This window comes from Pseudophryne corroboree, chromosome 11 (genome assembly GCF_028390025.1).
Source record: "Pseudophryne corroboree isolate aPseCor3 chromosome 11, aPseCor3.hap2, whole genome shotgun sequence".
NCBI classification, from domain to species: Eukaryota; Metazoa; Chordata; class Amphibia; order Anura; family Myobatrachidae; genus Pseudophryne; species Pseudophryne corroboree.
In genome coordinates, this window is record NC_086454.1 from 217,002,323 (window position 1) to 217,025,000 (window position 22,678).

Below are 22,678 nucleotides of genomic sequence, written 5' to 3' on the forward strand. Positions count from 1 at the left end.
CGTGTGCAGTGATGCACCGATACCCGTTTTGGTTTTAGGAGGTCTCTGACTAGAGATGACAGCTCCTTGGCTTTCTCCTGCGGGAGAAACACTTTTTTCTGTTCTGTGTCCAGAATCATCCCCAGGAACAGTAAGCGTGTGGAAGGAACCAGTTGTGACTTTGGAATGTTTAGAATCCAGCCATGCTGTTGTAGCACTTCCCGAGATAATGCTACTCCGACCAGTAACTGCTCCCTGGACCTCGCCCTTTATTAGGAGATCGTCCAAGTACGGGATAATTAAAACTCCCTTTTTTCGAAGGAGTATCATCATTTCTGCCATTACCTTGGTAAACACCCTCGGTGCCATGGACAGTCCAAATGGTAGTGTCTGGAATTGGTAATGGCAATCCTGTACCACAAATCTGAGGTACTCCTGGTGAGGAAGGTAAATTGGGACATGCAGGTAAGCATCCTTGATGTCCAGGGATACCATGTAATCCCCCTCGTCCAGGCTTGCAATAACCGCCCTGAGCGATTCCATCTTGAACTTGAATCTTTTTATGTATGTGTTCAAGGATTTCAAATTTAAAATGGGTCTCACCAAACCGTCCGGTTTCGGTACCACAAACAGTGTGGAATAGTAACCCCGGCCTTGTTGAAGTAGGGGTACTTTGACTATCACCTGCTGGGAATACAGCTTGTGAATTGCCTCTAGTACAGCCTCCCTGCCCGAGGGATTTGTCGGTAAGGCCGATTTGAGGAAACGGCGGGGGGGGAGGCGCCTCAAATTCCAGCTTGTACCCCTGAGATACTACTTGAAGGATCCAGGGATCCACCCGTGAGCGAACCCACTGATCGCTGAAATTTTTAAAGGCGGCCCCCCACCGTACCTGGCTCCACCTGTGGAGCCCCACCGTCATGCGGCGGATTTGGAAGAAGCGGGGGAGGACTTTTGTTCCTGGGAACCTGCTGCGTGGTGCAGCCTGTTTCCCCTTCCTCTGCCTCTAGACAGAAAGGACCCGCCTTTTCCCCGCCTGTTTTTCTGGGGTCGAAAGGACTGTACCTGATAATACGGTGCTTTCTTAGGCTGTGAGGGGACATGGGGCAAAAATGCTGACTTCCCAGCTGTTGCTGTGGAAACAAGGTCTGAGAGACCATCCCCGAATAACTCCTCACCCTTATAAGGCAAAACTTCCATGTGCCTTTTAGAATCTGCATCCCCTGTCCACTGCCGAGTCCATAAGCCTCTCCTAGCAGAAATGGACAATGCACTTATTCTAGATGCCAGCCGGCAGATCTCCCTCTGTGCATCTCTCATGTACAAGACTGAGTCTTTTATATGCTCTATGGTTAGCAATATAGTGTCCCTGTCCAGGGTGTCAATATTTTCTGACAGGGAATCTGACCAAGCAGCAGCAGCACTGCACATCCACGCTGAAGCAATAGCTGGTCTCAGTATAACACCAGTGTGTGTATATATAGACTTTAGGATAGCCTCCTGCTTTCTATCAGCAGGTTCCTTTAGGGCGGCCGTATCCGGAGACGGTAGTGCCACCTTTTTAGACAAACGTGTGAGCGCTTTATCCACCCTAGGGGGAGTTTCCCAATGTGACCTATCCTCTGGCGAGAAAGGGAACGCCATTAGTAATTTTTTTGAAATCACCAATTTTTTATCAGGAAAAGCCCACGCTTCTTCACACACTTCATTTAATTCTTCAGATGGGGGAAAAACTATTGGCAGTTTTTTCTCCCCAAACATAATACCCTTTTTTGAGGTACCTGGGTTTATATCAGAAATGTGTAAAACCTCTTTCATTGCCTCAATCATGCAACAAATGGCCCTAGTGGACATTAAATTTGACTCATCGTCGTCGACACTGGTATCAGTATCCGTGTCGACATCTGTGTCTGCCATCTGAGGTAGTGGGCGTTTTAGAGCCCCTGATGGCCAATGAATTGCCTGGGCAGGCACGAGCTGAGAAGCCGGCTGTCCCGCATTTGGCATGTCGTCAAATTTTTTATGTAAGGAGTCGACACTTGCACGTAATTCCTTCCATAAGTCCATCCACTCAGGTGTCTGCCCCGCAGGGGGTGACATCACATTTATAGGCATCTGCTCCGCCTCCACATAAGTCTCCTCATCAAACATGTCGACACAGCCGTACCGACACACCGCACACACACACAGGGAATGCTCTTAAAGGAGACAGGACCCCACAAAAGCCCTTTGGGGAGACAGAGAGAGAGTATGCCAGCACACACCAGAGCGCTATATAATGCAGGGACTAACTGAATTATGTCCCCTATAGCTGCTATAATATTTACAGCGCCTCAAATTTGTGCCCCCCCCCCCCCTCTCTTTTTTACCCTTTTCTGTAGTGTAGACTGCAGGGGAGAGTCAGGGAGCTTCCTTCCAGCGGAACTGTGAGGGAGAAATGGCGCCAGTGTGCTGAGGGAGATGGCTCCGCCCCTTTTTCGGCTGACTTTTCTCCCGCTTTTTTCTGTATTCTGGCAGGGGTAATTACCACATATATAGCCTCTAGGGCTATATATTGTGGTTATTTTGCCAGCCAAGGTGATTTTATTGCTGCTCAGGGCGCCCCCCCCAGCGCCCTGCACCCTCAGTGACCGGAGTGTGAAGTGTGTATGAGGAGCAATGGCGCACAGCTGCAGTGCTGTGCGCTACCTTGGTGAAGACTGAAGTCTTCTGCCGCCGATTTTCCGGACCATCTTCTTGCTTCTGGCTCTGTAAGGGGGACGGTGGCGCGGCTCCGGGAACGAACACCAAGGACGGGTCCTGCGGTCGATCCCTCTGGAGCTAATGGTGTCCAGTAGCCTAAGAAGCCCAAGCTAGCTGCAAGCAGGTAGGTTCGCTTCTTTTCCCCTTAGTCCCTCGTTGCAGTGAGCCTGTTGCCAGCAGGTCTCACTGTAAAATAAAAAACCTAACACATACTTTCTTTCTAGGAGCTCAGGAGAGCCCCTAGTGTGCATCCAGCTCGGCCGGGCACAGAAATCTAACTGAGGTCTGGAGGAGGGGCATAGAGGGAGGAGCCAGTGCACACCAGGTAGTACCAAATCTTTCTTATAGTGTGCCCAGTCTCCTGCGGAGCCCGTCTATTCCCCATGGTCCTTACGGAGTCCCCAGCATCCACTAGGACGTTAGATAAATAATGTTTCTTTTGAGTCATGAAGGGGCAGACTTGCTCTTGCATTATACATTGATGTCTTGTTGCATAGACCAACTGCGCCTGAGCTTCAGATCACTAACGGATGACCAGACATTCTCCTTCAGAATTTTCTGGTAAAGATTAGAACTCATGATGATTCTGTTAATAATGGCAAGTCGTCCAGGTCCTGAAGCATTAAAGCTGTTGATACGTTCTTATTGTGAATGTTGTATTAGCTTTATAACACATGTAACAGGATTCATGTCTTCCAAAAAGTTCAATTTTTGATACATCAGTTCACAGAACATAAGACCAAAAGGCTTGTTTTTTTAGCAAATGTGAGGTAAGCTTTTTTATTCTTCTTGGTTAGCAGTGATTTTTAGCTTACAAATCTCCATTAGATATCATTTTTGTGCAATCTTTCTTATGTACCAAATTGACTCAATAAATCAATTAGAATACAAAGAGGGCAATTTATGCTTCCACACAAGGCTGGTGTGTTGGTGTTTCACAATAGTTTTCTTAAAAAAAACAACAACCTGTATTTGTGTTTACTTGGGTAGTCTGTCTTACAGTAATGCTTGCCAGGTATTTGGAAAACTTATTGGGCGCTGGAAGGTGAATGGGCAGCCTAGGATACACCTACGGGATTTTCCTTCTTACCCCCAAGGAAATAGAAATGTCAAGGAATGGTGGTGTACCTTGGAGCGCCTGACCTTTCAGTGGACTTATAGCAGGACCAAAGCAATGGTCACCTCACAATGCAAATAGTTGTATGAGTACGATTTTGCATAACTAATAACGTACAGGATAATAATAAAATGAACACATAGTTTAATACACAATTACATATAACACTTGTGGAATGCTATTCAAAAAAGGCTGAAAACGTACCGGTAGGGCAATTTAGGAGCCGCAGGAGTTTATGAAAAGCAGGGTGGCCCAGACTTCACCCTGCTCTGGCTCCCAAGTGTTACCACAGGTCGATGTCAGATGAATAAGCAGTCAAAGTTCTTCATTAGGTCCAGTTGCTGAAGATTAGGTAGCCAGGTACCCAACGCGTTTCGAGATATAAAATCTCTTCCTCAGGGCTTGATGGAGAGAGTTTATACAGTATCTCGAAACGCCTTTTTTGAATAGCATTCCACAAGTATTATCATCCATCCGGGGACATTGATCCACAGATAAGCTTAGGGGCCAGAGCAGGGTGAATATTTCGACCACCCTGCCCCATTATAACACCTGCGGCTCCTAGCTTACCGTATTGGTACGCTTTCAGTGTTATATGTAATTGTGTATTAAACTATGTGTTAATTTTATTATTATCCTGTACGTTATTAGTTCTGCAAAATCGTACTCATACAACTATTTGCATTGTGAGGTGACCATTGCTTTGGTCCTGCTATAAGTCCACCGAAAGGTCAGGCGCCCAAGGTACACCACCATTCCTTGACATGTCTTACAGTAATGTAAAAAAGTTTTAGGCTGGTGTGAAAAAAAAAATGCTACAAAGTTAGAATGTTTTCAAAAATAGGAATCCCAGACAGACTCGAAAATGTTGAGATCAGGGCTCTGTGGGGGCCATATCATCACTTCCAGGATTCCTAGTTATTACTTACGCTGAAGATAGATCTTAATGACATTAGCTGTTTGTTTAGGGTAGTTGACTTGCTGCAGTATAAATTTGGAGCTAGGCAGACACCTTCCTGATGCTATTGCATGATGGATAAGTACATGACTGCATTTATCACCCTTGAAGCACAAAGATGAGGATTGTAGACATAGTGGTCAGCCATGGAAACTTAGTGCATCAGATAAAAAAAAAAAACACATCATGCTTACTTCCCTTCGATATTGAAAGATGTACAGCAGTACAATACCATCAGCTCAGAAATAGAGGAAACCAGTGGGACCCAGTTACCCCATCTACTATTCGGAGAAGTCTGGCCAGAAAAGGTCTTCATAGAAGAGATGCAGCCAAAAAGCCATACCTTCAACGTGGAAACAAGGCCCAGCAACTCAACTATGCACAAAAACATAGGAACTTGGGTGCAGAAAAATGTAAGCAGGTGCTCTGGACTGATTAGTCAAAATATGAAATATATGGCTGTAACAGAGAGCATTTTGTTCACTGAAAGGGCTGGAGAGCGGTACAATAATGGGTGTCTACAGGCAACAGTAAAGCATGATGGAGGTTCCTTGCCAGTTTGGGGCTGCATTTCAGCAAATGGAGTTAGGGATTTAGTCAGGAATAATTGTGTCCTCAATGCTGTGAAATACAAGAAGGTATCATTCAATACCATCAGGGAGGCACCAGACTGTCTCCAAACTTATTATGCAGCCACATAACTGTATTAGCAAGATTGATGAAATAATGTCAAAGGTCAGGCATGGATATAAGTGCATGCCAGCAAAAAAACGTAAACAAAGACAAGGATGTTGTCTGTTTAAAAAATATATAGAGTGGCAGTCATCTTAATGGGAAAATACATATATGGGATTTAAATCATAGGTCAACTTAGTCCACCACAGACAATAATGCTTATTTCAATATTCAGCACTAGAGTAACAATGTGCGAGTAAAGCAGAGGTAAATTACTTATGACACCTAGGTACTGCCAGGTGGTCTACCATCCATGTACTAATCTGGCCCACCGCTGCTTAGCTAGATCAGACGGGATTGGACTCTGAGAAACCCTTCTCTCCTGCTACCTATAATTTTATATAATCCTTGTCTGGACCTGTATTATCTGTACACTTAGATCACACTTTGATTAATCCAATCTAATTATTGTCTGGACCTGTATTATACGTACAGTTAGATCACATTTTTTATTAAGCCCATGCCCCACTAGGATTGTATGATAGACATACATACATACATACATATATATATATATATACATATATACAGGTTGAGTATCCCTTATCCAAAATGCTTGGGACCAGAGGTATTTTGGATATCGGATTTTTCCGCATTTTGGAATAATTGCACACCATAATGAGATATCATGGTGATGGGACCTAAATCTAAGCACGGAATACATTTATGTTTCATATACACCTTATACACACAGCCTGAAGTTAATTTTATCCAATATTTTTAATAACTTTGTGCATTAAACAATGTGTGTGTACATTCACACAATTCATTTATGTTTCATATACACCTTATACACACAGCCTGAAGGTCATTTAATATAATAGTTTTTATAACTTTGTGTATTAAACAAAGTTTGTGTACATTGAGCCATCAGAAAACAAAGGTTTCACTATCTCACTCTCACTCAAAAAAGTCCGTATTTCGGAATATTCCATATTTCGGAATATTTGGATATGGGATACTCAACCTGTATATATATATATATATATATATATATATATATATATATATATATTTGTTTCAATGTTTACTGTCTCTTAAAGATGACACACATCCACCAGAGAATGCTTTTGAGCCCCAATACTATTTGCATTCAACATCAGGTGCACTTATAGATGTACTTTAAATAACAAATTTCATAATTATGGCCATACCAAACTAGAGGAGATTGGGCATCTCCAATCTTGGAAGCTAAACAGTGGTGGACCGGGTTAGAACTTGGGTGGAAGACCATCTGGGAATTCCCAGGTGTCGTAATTAATTTGCCTCTGCTATATTCGCACATTATTACTTTATTGTGCTGAATATTGCAATAAGCAATGTCATCTTTGGGGGATGCAGTTGACCTACAGTATGATTTAAGTCACATATACGCATTTTCCCAGTTGGATACACATACATATATTTTTAAACAGACAGTATATTAAGTAAAGCTGCAGCATATCCTTATGTACATCTTAGCTTTTATTTTCGCAATTGTTTTAACCCTTTTTTTCCCACATGCAGAATTGATTAAATTATGTTGTTTTTAAGGCATGTGTGTTAAAAGGTCATAAATCTTAATCTGTTGTTTGCATTTTAAGCACTTACCTCTCTGGCATAGAGTACTCCTCAAAAGAGTCTTATGTCTGTTCTTTTTTCATGTAAATCTATGTATACATTGTCTGTATAACCAGTGTACCCCCGACCCCCAATTTTGTTTATTTGTGTTATATATTAACTGAGTGAGAGAAATGCGCAAATAGAGAAGAAATCAGAAGGAGACAAAAAAATTTCATGCCACTATATGTACTGAAGAACACCTAAGCAACCTATTAACTGGAAGGGCATTGTGACAAAAACTTGGCATCAAAATAAATGGCTTATAATACAATGATATCAGGGCAATTAATCTATTAACACAAGTAGTAACACAAAACTGTCAGATGCAGTTGTAATAGGTTACAATACCTGTTGAACTGAACCGCTGGGCATTATGAAAGCATCTGGAGTCATTAATTTAATCTTAGAGTCTGTTGGCAGCAACAGGAAATCTGTGTTGGTTCTAACAGTTTCAGACTGGGATCCACAGAGGGACTCTGTAGCTTCTGTGCTGATGTCTATTATTTGATCTGGTGAATCTAGAAACATATTCAAGATTTGAAGGTCAAGAAAGAAAAAGTGCTGGTTTATATAGCCAGGAACAATAAGTCAATCAAAAATAATGTTATTAACCACATTTTTAAATGATGGATGGATGCTAATTGTCATCATTGTGTCTGAGGCACGCACACACCCCATGCACTAGGATAGGGGTAGACAGATCGCCTAGTCACGCCGGTAGTGCTCGTATGCGATGGAAATACACTAGATGAGTGCAGCTCCATCTGTAGATAAATTAATTTTTTTTAAACGTTGGAACACATAGGAATATTACAAATATTTTTAAAATCCATATTAAACAGAAACTGTGATTCAGAATATTTTCATATCAAAAATTATTACCAGGATTAGACTCCTCCTCACCCAGGATGGTACTGAGACCATTATCCACTCACTGGTCATTTCCAGACTGGACTTCTGTAATCTCCTCCTAACTGGAAACCCTGACAAATGTCTCTCTTCACTCCAATCTAACATCAATGCTGCAGCAGGCTCAGCTTCCTCACCAAATACACTATGGGGTATATGCAATTGCAATCGAATTCCCGAAATTGTCGAATTTCGGGTCATTTTCGACCAAAAAAAAAATTCGCCTATGCAATTCAGTGCTTTCCGACCAAAAAACGGACTTTAAAAATTCGACTTTTTGAAATTCGAATTTTTGCAAATTCGACTTTTCTGCAATGATACAAGTGCTGCAATTCGACCAAAGCATATTCAATTCAAGTTTGGAAATTCCACAGCAGTGCTTTTAGACAGCAAATTCGTCATTTTCAATCCGCCACACTTTGGAGTGTGAAAACAAATAAAACATTTTTAAACATGTTTTTTTTTGTGTTTTTTTTTTTGGGAATAGCAGATCTATTTATATTAGAAGGGATTAGGTACTTTTTTTTTTTTTTTTTGGAGGCACAAATATTATTTATATATTTTTAAAATATTTTTTTTTTATTTTTTTATTGCTGGAACGGTAAAATCCTAAAAAAAAATGGCGTGGGGTCCCCCCTCCAAAGCATAACCAGCCTCGGGCTCTTTGAGCTGGTCCTGGTTCTAAAAATGCGGGGGGAAAATTGACAGGGGATCCCCCGTATTTTTAAAACCAGCACCGGGCTCTGCGCCTGGTGCTGGTGCCTAAAATACGGGGGACAAAAAGAGTAGGGGTCCCCCGTATTTTTAACACCAGCATCGGGTTCCACTAGCTGGACAGATAATGCCACAGCCGGGGGTCACTTTTATGCCGTGCCCTGCGGCCGTGGCATTAAATATCCAACTAGTCACCCCTGGCCGGGGTACCCTGGGGAAGTGGGGACACCTTCAATCAAGGGGCCCCCCCCCCCAGCCACCCAAGGGCCAGGGGTGAAGCCCGAGGCTGTCCCCCCCCATCCAATGGGCTGCGGATGGGGGGGCTGATAGCCTTTTGTGATCATGAAAAGAATATTGTTTTTTCCAGCAGTACTACAAGTCCCAGCAAGCCTCCCCCGCAAGCTGGTACTTGGAGAACCACAAGTACCAGCATGCGGGAGAAAAACGGGCCCGCTGGTACCTGTAGTACTACGCTGGTCCCCACTCCCCCAGGGTACCCCGGCCAGGGGTGACTAGTTGGATATTTAATGCCACGGCCGCAGGGCACGGCATAAAAGTGACCCCCGGCTGTGGCATTATCTGTCCAGCTAGTGGAGCCCGATGCTGGTGTTAAAAATACGGGGGACCCCTACTCTTTTTGTCCCCCGTATTTTTGGCACCAGCACCAGGCGCAGAGCCCGGTGCTGGTTTTAAAAATACGGGGGATCCCCTGTCAATTTTCCCCCCGCATTTTTAGAACCAGGACCAGCTCGAAGAGCCCGAGGCTGGTTATGCTTTGGAGGGGGGACCCCACACCATTTTTTTTCCGGGTTTTTCACGTTTTTTCCCGTTTTTTAAAATCGCGGCAAAATCCGCCAAATCGGCCGATTTTCGCCCGCGATTCTGGCGAATCAGTTTTTCATTGAATATGGTGAATTCCGGAAGCCACCTTCCGGAATTCACCTGTCGAATTAAGTCAAATTAAAAAACGGCGAAAAATTGCCGCGATTCGCCGTGAATTGCATATACCCCTATGTCTACCTCCCTTCTCAAGCAAGCCCTTCTCTGGCTTCCCTTTCCTTTCAGAATTAAATTCAAACTCCTTACACTTACTTACAAAGCCCTCACGTACTACTCTCTCATTTACATCTCTGACCTTATCTCCCTCTACACTCCCACCCGTCCTCTTTGCTCCACTACTGCACGCCGGCACCAAATCCCGCAGTTTTCTGTCACCCTGACACTTAGGTCACTGTTGTCTGCTGCTTTAGATAGGTTTATTTGTCAAACACTGTCTTAAACTGTAAGTCACTATTTTCTTGTTTTGATTATTTTGTTTATGGATTCTGTCATTGGGCGCTGCGGATCCCTTGTGGTGTCATATAAATCAAGGACAAAAATAATAATAAATAATGGTGCTTAAATACTGTTCATATAGTACCAAGCTCTTAAAGAATTATATCCCATTACAATAATATCTATGTTGTCTGTTTTTAGTTTTGTTTTTTGTTTTGGTGGGTTTTTGTGTGTAAAGGTCATATTTTCACTATGGTATTATTACATAGTAACATAGTATCTAAGGTTGAAAAAAGACAATTTGTCCATCAAGTTCAACCTATTTGTGGTCTCCTATGCAGGATTATTTGGGATAACATTTTGACTGATGCTGATGTCAGCCATTGCGTTTTATCCCTCTTTTTTATAATAACCATAGTGCGTGACTACGCACCATACCCCTGGATATCCTTATCCATTAGGAATTTATCTAATCCATTCTTTAAGGTGTTGACTGAGTCCGCCACTACAACTCCCTCAGGCAGGGAATTCCAAACATGTATTGTCCTTACCGTGAAAAAGCCTTTACGCCATATTGTGCGGAATCTCCTCTTTTAACCTGAGCGAGTGTCCACAAGTTCTCAGTGTTGATCTAACCAAAAACAGGTCCTGCACAAGATCTGTGTATTGTCCCCTTATATATTTGTAGATGTTGATCATGTCCCCTCATATTCCAGCGTCACCATGCCCTTACTTAGTTTGGTCACCCGCCTCTGAACCTTTTCTAGCTCCAGGATATCCTTTTTGTAGTATGGTGACCAGAATTGTACACAGTATTCAAGGTGTGGCCTCACTACTGATTTATACAACGGGAGTATAACACTCTTGTCCCTTGCATCAATTCCCCGTTTTATGCATGTTAATATCTTATTAGCCTTCTTTGCTGCAATCCTACTTTGGGTACTACTGCTTAGTTTGCTATCTATGAGGACACCCAAGGCCTTTTCTAGTACAGAATCCCCTAATTTTACCCCATTTAGTATGTAGGTGTTATTGTTGTTCTTGTTACCACAGTGCATTTCACTTGTCTGTATTGAAGCGCATTCTCCATTTCACTGCCCATGCTTCTAATTTAACCAAGTCGTTCTGAAGCGAATCAGCATCCCCCTCCGTATTTATAACTTTACACAATTTGTTATCATCTGCAAAAATTTACACCATGCACTCTATACCTTCCGTTAGGTCGTTAATGAAAATATTGAACAATAGCGGTCCTAATACTGAGCCTTGTGGCACACCACTTAACACTTCGGTCCAATTTGAAAAAGATCCATTAACCACAACGCGCTGCTCCCTATTATCTTACCAATTTTTGATCCAAGTGCATATTGTGCTTCCTAGCCCTTGTAGCTTGTAGAGAAGTCCCATGTGTGGTACAGTATCGAAAGCTTTCGCAAAGTCTAAAAAGATTACATCCACCTCTTTACCCTGATCTAAGTTTGCACTTACTGTTTCATAAAAGCCAAGTAAGTTGGTTTGACAGGATCTGTCCTTCACAAATCCATGTTGATTCATTTTAATGACCTTATTGACTTCAAGGAACTTCTAAATATTATCTCTTAGAATACCTTCCAATACTTTCCCCACTACAGATGCAAGACTAACTGGTCTATAATTAACTGGTTCAGCTTTACTTCCCTTTTTGAATATAGGCACTACTTCAGCTATACGCCAGTCTTTGTGCATAGACATCGTACAGTACTTGAATGATAGGAAAAGCTATATAAATTGCTGTAAAATAAATCCATTACAATGGAAATCTTTCTTAGCATGTCATAAAGATATAATTCCCTCAATAAGTCAAGATTCAAAGATATGTGCTGGATGCTTTGCGTCTTTGGAAGCAGCTCCAACATTTGAAAGACACAGTATAGTCTGAACCAAATTTTAGGACTTGTGAAACTGACATTTTTATGTCTTTCTAATATGCTTTTCTGATACTGTAAGTATAAATTTAAAAAAAAAAAATTGTGTACAGACGTGTCCTGCTACATCCTTGCTCCATACGTCATCCTTGCTAGTCACGCCTTGCCACTGCATGGCGTTCTACAGATTGAGCCATCTATAGCTTGGCCTTTAATAGGATTAATTGAGCCAGAGCAGTCGGACTTAATCCCCTGTAGTAATGAATTAATACCCTGATGTATTGTTCTCTCTGTATTGTATTGCAGCTGAGAACAATAGATGAAGGGCTTATGCTAATAAACCATGGTGTGTCTAGGTGCAGCAGAGAAGTCAAGATAATTGTGGCTCCATCTGTATGTCGCATAATGTAACATAATGTTAAGTAACGTACGGAGGCACTGGAAAAGATGGACACTGTAATACAACTTTCTGTCCACCAGATGTCACTTTTCATAAACTGCACAGTGAATGTGTCAAATAGCCAACAAAGCTTCTGTAGAGACACCTGCCGATTGGCAGATGGAACCAATCATTCATTACAATATACAGTAGTACTGAACAGTGATTGGTCATGAATGCAAAGCTTCAGTTGACTTTGTATTAAAGAATCCAATAATTAGGTGTGTGGGTCCTGTGTTTGCTAACAAAACGCTAAACCAATTTGGAAACTGTATTCCATCTTTTACCGAGACCATCCATAAACTGCTGATGTAAAGGAGCGTGTTATAAAAACACACACAAAGCTATTCAGAAAGAGATCATTTCAGGTTCAATATTGTGAAAATACACAACTCCACTTTATGTGTTGCTCTGAGCTCTCCCCCTCACCTGTGTTAGGCCACTCAGCTGCAATACACTCTTAAGTCGCTATTGATGACTATGTATGACATTGTATTGTACACCCTATGTGGTATAAAGTGCACGCTTAACATCACATTCCCAACAGGTACTGATGCTGCTACAGCTGGCTTCCATGGGTGAGTGGTTAAGGTGTGTGTTAACAAACCCTACATACTTCAAAAAGAAGGACCTTGGGACATTTGTGTGTGTATTTGGTGATGGGTGCAAATTGCAAATGCAAGAGTTAAACATAATTTACATCAGATGTGGAGAAGGGAGTCCCATTCTACACTATACTGAACTCAGATAAGTATTAAACATTTTAATCACATTTATTTTTTATCACATGCTTAACTATACTTGATTACCCTTACAGCATTTGAAAAGACAACAGTACATAAGCTCTATTCCTGAATTGTACATCTATTAAACTATACATGTTTATACTTTATTTTTTATACACCAGCACACCATAACACAAATAGGCAAGAAATGTCTGGCAACATAATAGCAACGGCTAAACAGGTAACACATAACAGGGAATCTGCAGAAAGTCACCATAAAGAGGCGGGCGCCCAATATCCCTTATGTACCATGAGAAAAGATTTACAGATAGGTATTTAAATCCTATTTTCGCTAGCATACATAAGGGATATTGGGGACACATTAGTATGATCGGGATGTCCCAAAGTTTCCAAAACGGGTGGGAACGTGCTGAGACATCTGCAGCACTGCCTGCCTAAACAGGGTATCCTCTTTGGCCAGGGTATCAAACTTGTAGAAGTTCACAAAGGTGTTCCTCCCCGACCAGGTAGCAGATCAGCACAGTTGCAAGGCTGAGACTCCACGGGCAGCCGCCCAGGAGGAGCCCACCGATCTAGTAGAGTGGGTCTTCAGCGACGTTGGAACAGGAAAGGCTGCCGACACATAGGCCTGGTGGATAGTAAGCCGAATCCAACGAGCAATGGCTGCTTTGAAGTAGGGCAATCTTTCTTCTGCGCTTCATAGGGCACAAACATGGAATCCATCTTTCTGATTCGAGCTGTACGCTTAACCTAGATCAGGGCTGGCCAAACCAGTCCTCAAGATCTACTAACAGTTCACATTTTCCAGACCACCTAGCTGGTGCTCAGGTGTAGTCATTACTAATTAAGATGTGCGGCATTCATTCCTAACTGACAATTCTACAGATCTCCAGGAGGACTTGAAAACATGGACTGTTGGTAGATCTCGAGGACCGGTTTGGCCAGCCCTGACCTAGATCTTTAAGATTCGCCAGAAAAGGACGGAACCACAATAGGTTGATTCAGATGAAACGTGGAGACAGCCTTCGGCAGAAACTGCTGTCTAGTCCGGAGCTCCGCTCGTTCCTCGTAAAAGACCAATAACGGACTTTTATATGATAAAGCCCCAATTCCGAGACATGTTGAGCAGAAGCCAGGGCCAGTAACATCACTGTCTTCCACACAAGGCATGTGTCTTCTACCGTCATCAGAGGTTCAAACCAGGAGGACAGTAGAAATATCAACACTACATCCAAATCCCATGGTGCCGTTGGTGGCACAAAAGGAGGTTGTATATGGAGTACCCCTTGCAAGAAGGTCTGTACTTCTGGCAACACTGTCCATTTCTTCTGGAAGAAAATGAAAAGGGCTGAAATCTGGACCTTAATGGAACCCAGACAAAGCCTTTGTCCACACCAGCCTGCAGGAAACGTCCCAAGTGAAACTCTGTAGGCAGATACTTGTGTTTCTCGGATCAAGAGACATATCTCCTCTAGATAGGATGATAGAGTTTTGACGTCACCGGTTTCCTGGCCTGAACCATGGTAGCAATAACCTTTTTGGAAAGGCACTTGTGAGCTAAGATGTTCCGCTCAACCGCCATACCGTCAAACAAAGCTGCCGTAAGTCCGGGTAGACAAACGGTCCTTGTTAAAGAAAATCTCTTCTGAGTGGTAGAGGCCAAGGGTCTTTGATTGACATGTCGAGAAGATCTGCATACCACGCTCTCCGGTGCCAATCCGGGGCAAGCAGAATGGTTTGCACTCCTTGATGCCGGAATCTGTTGAGCACCTTTGGGATCAATGGAACCGGAGGGAATACGTAGACCAGCTGGTAAGGAAAAGTTGACGTCAGTGCACCCACTGTGAACACCTGAAAGTCTCTGGTCCGCAAGCAATAGCAGCAAAGTTTCTTGTTGAGGCTAGACACCCTCATGTTGATCTGGGGGCAACCCCACCGGTCGATGATCTGTTGAAACACCTGAGGATGTAGACACTACTCCCCTGGGTGGAGATCGTGGTGTTTCCCAGTTGTCCTCTCCTGGATTGAAGATTGCAAGCAGTGATCTTGCATTTATTTCCGCCCAGAAAAGTATTATTGATACTTCTCACATGCAGGCTCTTTTTGTCCCTCCATGGCGTTGTCCGACAGGACCTGGATTGCCTAATCCCGGAGCAGAAGGGAGGCCAGAAGCAGATCATTGTATATAGCTCAAAGTTCAAGGTGTCGATCGGAAATAAGGCCTCTTGGGCAGACCACCTGCCTTGGGTGTCAGCCCCCCCAGCCTTGCACCTATCGTGTGGACCCAATCCTGAATCCTGAAGCGTCGACCTTCCTGGAAATTGGTAGACTGCAGCCTCCACATCAGTGAAATCCTTGACAGAGGTGATAATTGAATCATCCGGTGCATCTGAAGAGGAGAACCGGACCATTTGTTCAGGATGTCCAGTTGAAAGGGCATGGCATGGAACTGGCCATTCTGAATGGCCTCGTACTAGGCAACCATCTTTCCCAACAATCGTATGAAAAGATGAATGGAAACCCGAGTGGGACGGAGAACCATGCAAACCGTCTCCTGCAGGGTTCTCACTTTGTCCTCTGGGAGGAACACTTTCTGTGCAACAGTATCAAGAGCATTCCCAGAAACAGGAGCCGCTGAGACGGTTCCAGGTGTGACTTCTGTAGATTGAGGATCCACATTTGGTGTGACAGAAGGTGTATAGTGTGATCTATATGGAGCAGTAGGAGCTCCCAGGAATTCACTTTTATCAAGAGTTCGTCCAGGTAAAGAACCATGTTGACCCCTGGATCCTGAGTTGGAACACCATTTCTGTAATCACCTTCGTGAACACCCTCAGCGCTGTAGACAGCCAAAGGGTAATACCTGGAACTGGTAGTGATTGACCAGCAGGACGAACCGCAGATAGGCATGGTAGGCCAGATTAAGATATGGAGGTAGGCATCCTTGATATCCAGGGACACTAGAAATTCCTGACGTTCTAGGCCTGCGATCACTGCTCTCAAAGATTCCATCTTGAATTTGAAAACCTTCAGGTAAGGGTTCAAGGACTTTAGTTTCAAAATTGGTCTCACAGACCCGTCTGGTTTTGGCATAACGAACAGACTGGAGTAATAACCTAGTCCTCGTTGTTGCAGGGGAACTGAAACAATAACTTGGGACTGGACTGACTTTGTGATAGCCTGTATTAGTGTAACCCACATATTTTCCAAAGCTGGTAAGGCTTATTTTAGCTTCAATTTTCCCATCCCCCGGTTCCTTTACCTTAAAGCAGCCCGGAGCTGGGAGTACCGCCTTCTTAGAGAGGCGAGAGACAGAAATGTCTACAGCCAGAGATTCTTCCCAGAATTTCATACCCTCAGGTGCAAAAGGGAAAGTATGCAAAAACAGTTTTGACACTTGATATTTCTTATCTGGATTCTTTCAGGCTAGCTTAAATAAATCATCTAACTCTATAGAATCAGGAAATGTGACAGTTTGTATTGAGGGAGAAAAAATGACTGCTGATTAGCAGTGTCCTCTAGGTGGAGCTTTAGTACATCCCTTATAGCTAAAATGAGGGGTTCAATATCCTGTGTAGGAGTGGAACCCACACTTAAGGGATCTACACCGTCCCCATCATCCTGTATATCATCATAAGAATCCGACAGAAGCGCAGGTAAAGCATGTTTGTGTGCACCTGTATTAGACAGGGAGGATGGGGAACATCAGCCTTGGCAGCTAGATCTGCTAGTGCTTTATGCAGTTCTTCTGTTTTGTTGGCATCTGCAGTGAGCTGAGATGACATATCAGACATCCTAGATTTGATAGCCCCCAGCCAGGTGGGCTCGTGTTTTCCCACCCCCCTCAGGGTCCTAAGCATTTTGTGAGGACTGACTACACTGGTCACGTAAAGGATCCTGGACCCGTCTCCTAACCGTGCTGTAGCTTCACATAAATGTTTCTTACAGCCACCTCTAGCCAGTCTCACGCAGAAGCTATAGCGGGTCGCCCCCATGAAGGACCCAGACGCCTCACCCGCGTGTCTGCCACACCAATAACTGGGGGACCGCCCTAGTGGGGCCCCCGGTGTGTATTCACCACTGAAGATCACCTTCAGGCTTTGTTAGGGGTGTGCGGCGTGCTGCGGTTGTGACAGCCAAGGTGCAGTGCCCCGCTGAACAAACAACCCCTAAGGACGGTAGTCCTGCAGCGGGAAAGCGGCTTTTCCCCTCAAGAGGCTGGTGACCGTCCCGTCCCCTAACTCCCATGGCGCAGGTATGCTGTTGCTGAAACAGCATACCGAAATAAACAAAAGTTTAAAAGGAAATTAAGAAAAATGCTGGAGCTAGCAGTGTGTGTATCCTCTCCTAAGGGCACCTTTTTCTAAACTGCCTGTGGGAGGGGGCATAGAGGGGAGGAACCAACACACCCAGTGAAAGAAATTTTAAGTGGACAGACTCCTTTGGACCCTGTTTATACCCATCATACTAATGTGTCCCCAATATCCCTTATGGATGCTAGAGAAAAAAGGGGTGACTAAAAAGAAAAACCAAGAAAGAGAGAATTAAGTGTGTCCTTAAACTGACTTATGTAACATACATGTCTGTATAATATGTCTTAAAAGAGTGATGCACTGTAGGGTATTCTTTATCTAGACAATTGAAAGAAATGTCCCTAGACCAATAAATAATTACAGTCTTATCTTTTCAAGGTACTATACTTTTAACAAATCGATTTATACCACCTGACCGGGACCTTTCCCCCAGTTCTTGTTGTTATCAAACTGGTAAATTTCAAAAAAATGTCTCCTATTCATATGTCTTGTATCCACGTATGCCCTTGATTCATTTCTATGTTTGCCATATGAGTTGGGGATCGGCATATGTGGGGACATATACATTATGTCTCCATTTCGTAGTTATACTGTATTTTGTCTATCACTTTTAACCTATTAGGAGGGATAGGAGATTTCCAAAGTTTAGCCACAATGGTTATAGCCAAAACAAAAATGTGTCCTGTTATATAGTCCTCTTTTCATGGAATATTTGGGGGCAACCAGTTAATAAGGCAGGAACTGGGTTTGGATTTTCATCAAGCAGTATTACCTTAGATAATTAAAAAAATTATTTCCAGTAATTATGTATATTTGGACAATCCCAACATATATGTATAAGAGAGCCCTCTTGTGAGTACTGTCTACAGCAAAATTTTGAACTTGAAGGTCACATTGTATGTAGTTTAGTCGGAGTAAGATACAAGCTTTGTAAAAGTTTAAAGTGCATTTCTAGGTGGCTCGTACATCTAGACATTTTTGTAGAGATCATGTAGATAGTGTGAAGGGTTAAAAACACACTGTAAATCTGTTTCCCATCTAATTTGTGTTACCAATTTATCTTTTGACTTAACTTGTGTGTATTGGTACCAAAAAGTTATATATTAGTTGGGTAAGTGAAACGTTATTTTATTCCGAATATGAATATCAGGTAAATATAAAACATTATTCCATCTGCTCATGTCTCAAGTCCAATGAGCAATTTGGAGGTATGAATAATAAGCTGTATACAGTATGTTAGGCCATACTGTAGCTGTAGTTGATCAAAAGGCAGCAACAGTTTGCCTGGCATCAGGCAATATGAAAAACTCACGGAAAGCTCATGGTATCTGCAAAAGGCAGCAGCTCCCTAGGATCCCGCACAAAACTGTGGAACCTTGAAGCTGTTTGTAAAGCCCATAAGATCCACATGTGGAAAGGCCCCACTTCTGAACAGATTGTTGGAAATCATCTTTAATGAGAGACCACTCCTCCCATGAGAAAAATAGTTTAGTTGAGGAAGTTAGCTTTCTAATTTTCACACTGCCTGTACATCTGAGAGAGCATGCACAAAGGTCTCTAATCAGGAAGGATTCATCATCCGCCATTATTGTCGCATTTTTTGTGCTTCACTGATCATTTGCAGACACCACCACCATGGCATTGCCAAACTAAATACAAACTGGCTGGCCCGCCAGGACAGATTGACTAGAGGCGTTGAAGCAGAAGTAATTTTAAGGTAACCAATGCTAGGAGTCTTGCATTACTAGTCACAATGACCCAAACTGGAATGAAAGGAGATAACCTGAAAACTGCCACAAAAGGAGAGATTGACTAATGCTGTTGGACAGAACGAGAAAACAAAGAGGATATGGATGCTGAGCATCACGTTCAGATTTGGAGCATTTTACACAAATTCCACTTTAGTGGAAACTGGCATACTGAAAGGTCTCGAAAGTGCAGACGATCATGCACAACAACTTTTTTCACAACAATTTAGACAGACTAGGCACTAACAGTACCATTGTGATTAAGATCAGTAGAGTTTGTGCTGCCAAAATATTAGGTGAGACTTCTAAAAGTCAGGATTAAGAAGCAAATTTAAAATACTTGAACTGTCTGATTTTGGTGCTTTATTAACTGTGAAGTTGAATCATCATTCATATTACAGAATGACAAAATAATATATGATCAACATAATAAGAATTTACTTACCGATAATTCTATTTCTCATAGTCCGTAGTGGATGCTGGGGACTCCGAAAGGACCATGGGGAATAGCGGCTCCGCAGGAGACTGGGCACAAAAGTAAAAGCTTTAGGACTAGCTGGTGTGCACTGGCTCCTCCCCCTATGACCCTCCTCCAAGCCTCAATTAGGATACTGTGCCCGGACGAGCGTACACAATAAAGGAAGGATTTTGAATCCCGGGTAAGACTCATACCAGCCACACCAATCACACCGTACAACCTGTGATCTGAACCCAGTTAACAGCATGATAACAGAGGAGCCTCTGAAAAGATGGCTCACAACAATAATAACCCGATTTTTGTAACTATGTACAAGTATTGCAGACAATCCGCACTTGGGATGGGCGCCCAGCATCCACTACGGACTATGAGAAATAGAATTATTGGTAAGTAAATTCTTATTTTCTCTGACGTCCTAGTGGATGCTGGGGACTCCGAAAGGACCATGGGGATTATACCAAAGCTCCCAAACGGGCGGGAGAGTGCGGATGACTCTGCAGCACCAATTGAGAGAACTCCAGGTCCTCCTCAGCCAGGGTATCAATTTTGTAGAATTTTACAAACGTATTTGCTCCTGACCAAGTAGCTGCTCGGCAAAGTTGTAAAGCCGAGACCCCTCGGGCAGCCGCCCAAGATGAGCCCATCTTCCTTGTGGAGTGGGCATTTACAGATTTTTGGCCGTGGCAGGCCTGCCACAGAATGTGCAAGCTGAATTGTACTACAAATCCAACGAGCAATAGTCTGCCTAGAAGCAGGAGCACCCAGCTTGTTGGGTGCATACAGGATAAACAGCGAGTCAGATTTTCTGACTCCAGCCGTCCTGGAAACATATTTTCAGGGCCCTGACAACGTCTAGCAACTTGGAGTCCTCCAAGTCCCTAGTAGCCGCAGGCACCACAATAGGTTGGTTCAGGTGAAACGCTGAAACCACCTTAGGGAGAAACTGAGGACGAGTCCTCAATTCCGCCCTGTCCGAATGGAAAATCAGATAAGGGCTTTTACAGGATAAAGCCGCCAATTCTGACACGCGCCTGGCCCAGGCCAGGGCCAACAGCATGACCACTTTCCATGTGAGATATTTTAACTCCACAGATTTAAGTGGTTCAAACCAATGTGACTTTTTGGAACCCAAAAACTACATTGAGATCCCAAGGTGCCACTGGAGGCACAAAAGGAGGCTGTATATGCAGTACCCCTTTTACAACGTCTGAACTTCAGGGACTGAAGCTAGTTCTTTTTGGAAGAAAATTGACAGGGCCGAAATTTGAACCTTAATGGACCCCCATTTTCAGGCCCATAGACACTCCTGTTTGCAGGAAATGTAGGAATCGACCCAGTTGAATTTCCTCCGTCGGGCCTTACTGGCCTCGCACCACGCAACATATTTTCGCCAAATGCGGTGATAATGTTTTGCGGTTACATCCTTCCTGGCTTTGATCAGGATAGGGATGACCTCATCCGGAATGCCTTTTTTCCTTCAGGATCCGGCGTTCAATCGCCATGCCGTCAAACGCAGTCGCGGTAAGTCTTGGAACAGACAGGGTCCCTGCTGAAGCAGGTCGCTTCTTAGAGGTAGAGGCCACGGATCCTCCGTGAGCATCTTTTGAAGTTCCGGTTACCAAGTCCTTCTTGGCCAATCCGGAGCCACGAATATAGTGCTTACTACTCTCCATCTTATCAATCTGAGTACCTTGGGTATGAGAGGCAGATGAGGGAACACATACACTGACTGGTACACCCACGGTGTTACCAGAGCGTCTACAGCTATTGCCTGAGGGTCCCTTGACCTGGCGCAATACCTGTCGAGTTTTTCCCAACGGTTTATAATCATGTGGAAGACTTCTGGGTGAAGTCCCCACTCTCCCGGGTGGAAGTCGTGTCTGCTGAGGAAGTCTGCTTCCCAGTTGTCCACTCCCGGAATTGCTGACAGTGCTATCACATGATTTTCCGCCCAGCGAAGAATCCTTGCAGCTTCTGCCATTACCCTCCTGCTTCTTGTGCCACCCTGTCTGTTTACGTGGGTGACTGCTGTGATGTTGTCCGACTGGATCAACACCGGCTGACCTTGAAGCAGAGGTCTTGCTAAGCTTAGAGCATTGTAAATGGCCCTTAGCTTCAGGATATTTATGTGAAGTGATGTCTCCAGGCTTGACCATAAGCCCTGGAAAATCATTCCCTGTGTGACTGCTCCCCAGCCTCGCAGGCTGGCATCCGTGGTCACCAGGACCCAGTCCTGAATGCCGAATCTGTGGCCCTCTAGAAGATGAGCACTCTGCAACCACCACAGGAGGGACACCCTTGTTCTTGGTGACAGGGTTATCCGCTGATGCATCTGAAGATGCGACCCGGACCATTTGTCCAGCAGGTCCCACTGGAAAGTTCTTGCGTGGAATCTGCCGAATGGGATTGCTTCGTAGGAAGCCACCATTTTTTCCAGAACCCTTGTGCATTGATGCACTGAGACTTAGCTCGGTTTTAGGAGGTTCCTGACTAGCTCGGAACACTCCCTGGCTTTCTCCTCCGGGAGAAACACCTTTTTCTGGACTGTGTCCAGGATCATCCCTAGGAACAGAAGACGAGTCGTCGGAACCAGCTGCGATTTTGGAATATTGAGAATCCAATCGTGCTGCCGCAACACTACCTGAGATAGTGCTACACCGACCTCCAACTGTTCCCTGGATCTTACCCTTATCAGGGAATCGTCCAAGTAAGGGATAACTAAAATTCCCTTCCTTCGAAGGAATATCATCATTTCGGCCACTACCTTGGTAAAGACCCGGGGTGCCGTGGACCATCCATACGGCAGCGTCTGAACTGATAGTGACAGTTCTGTACCATAAACCTGAGGTACCCTTGGTGAGAAGGGTAAATTTGGACATGAAGGTAAGCATCCTTGATGTCCCGAGACATCATGTAGTCCCCTTCTTCCAGGTTCGCAATCACTGCTCTGAGTGACTCAATCTTGAATTTGAACCTCTGTATGTAAGTGTTCAAAGATTTTAGAGTTAGAATCGGTCTC

The 22,678-nt window shown here is 43.7% G+C and overlaps 1 protein-coding gene across 2 annotated transcripts in view; it reads right to left on the reverse strand.

Moving 5' to 3' along the window:
- The window catches only part of EDC4 (enhancer of mRNA decapping 4), a 1,121,437-nt gene that overhangs the window by 555,878 nt on the left and 542,881 nt on the right, over positions 1-22,678 (reverse strand). For both annotated transcript variants that reach the window (XM_063945256.1, XM_063945257.1), the window contains one exon: positions 7,482-7,651. In XM_063945256.1, coding sequence (XP_063801326.1) covers positions 7,482-7,651 — 170 coding nt within the window. The remainder of the gene's footprint in view (positions 1-7,481; positions 7,652-22,678) is intronic.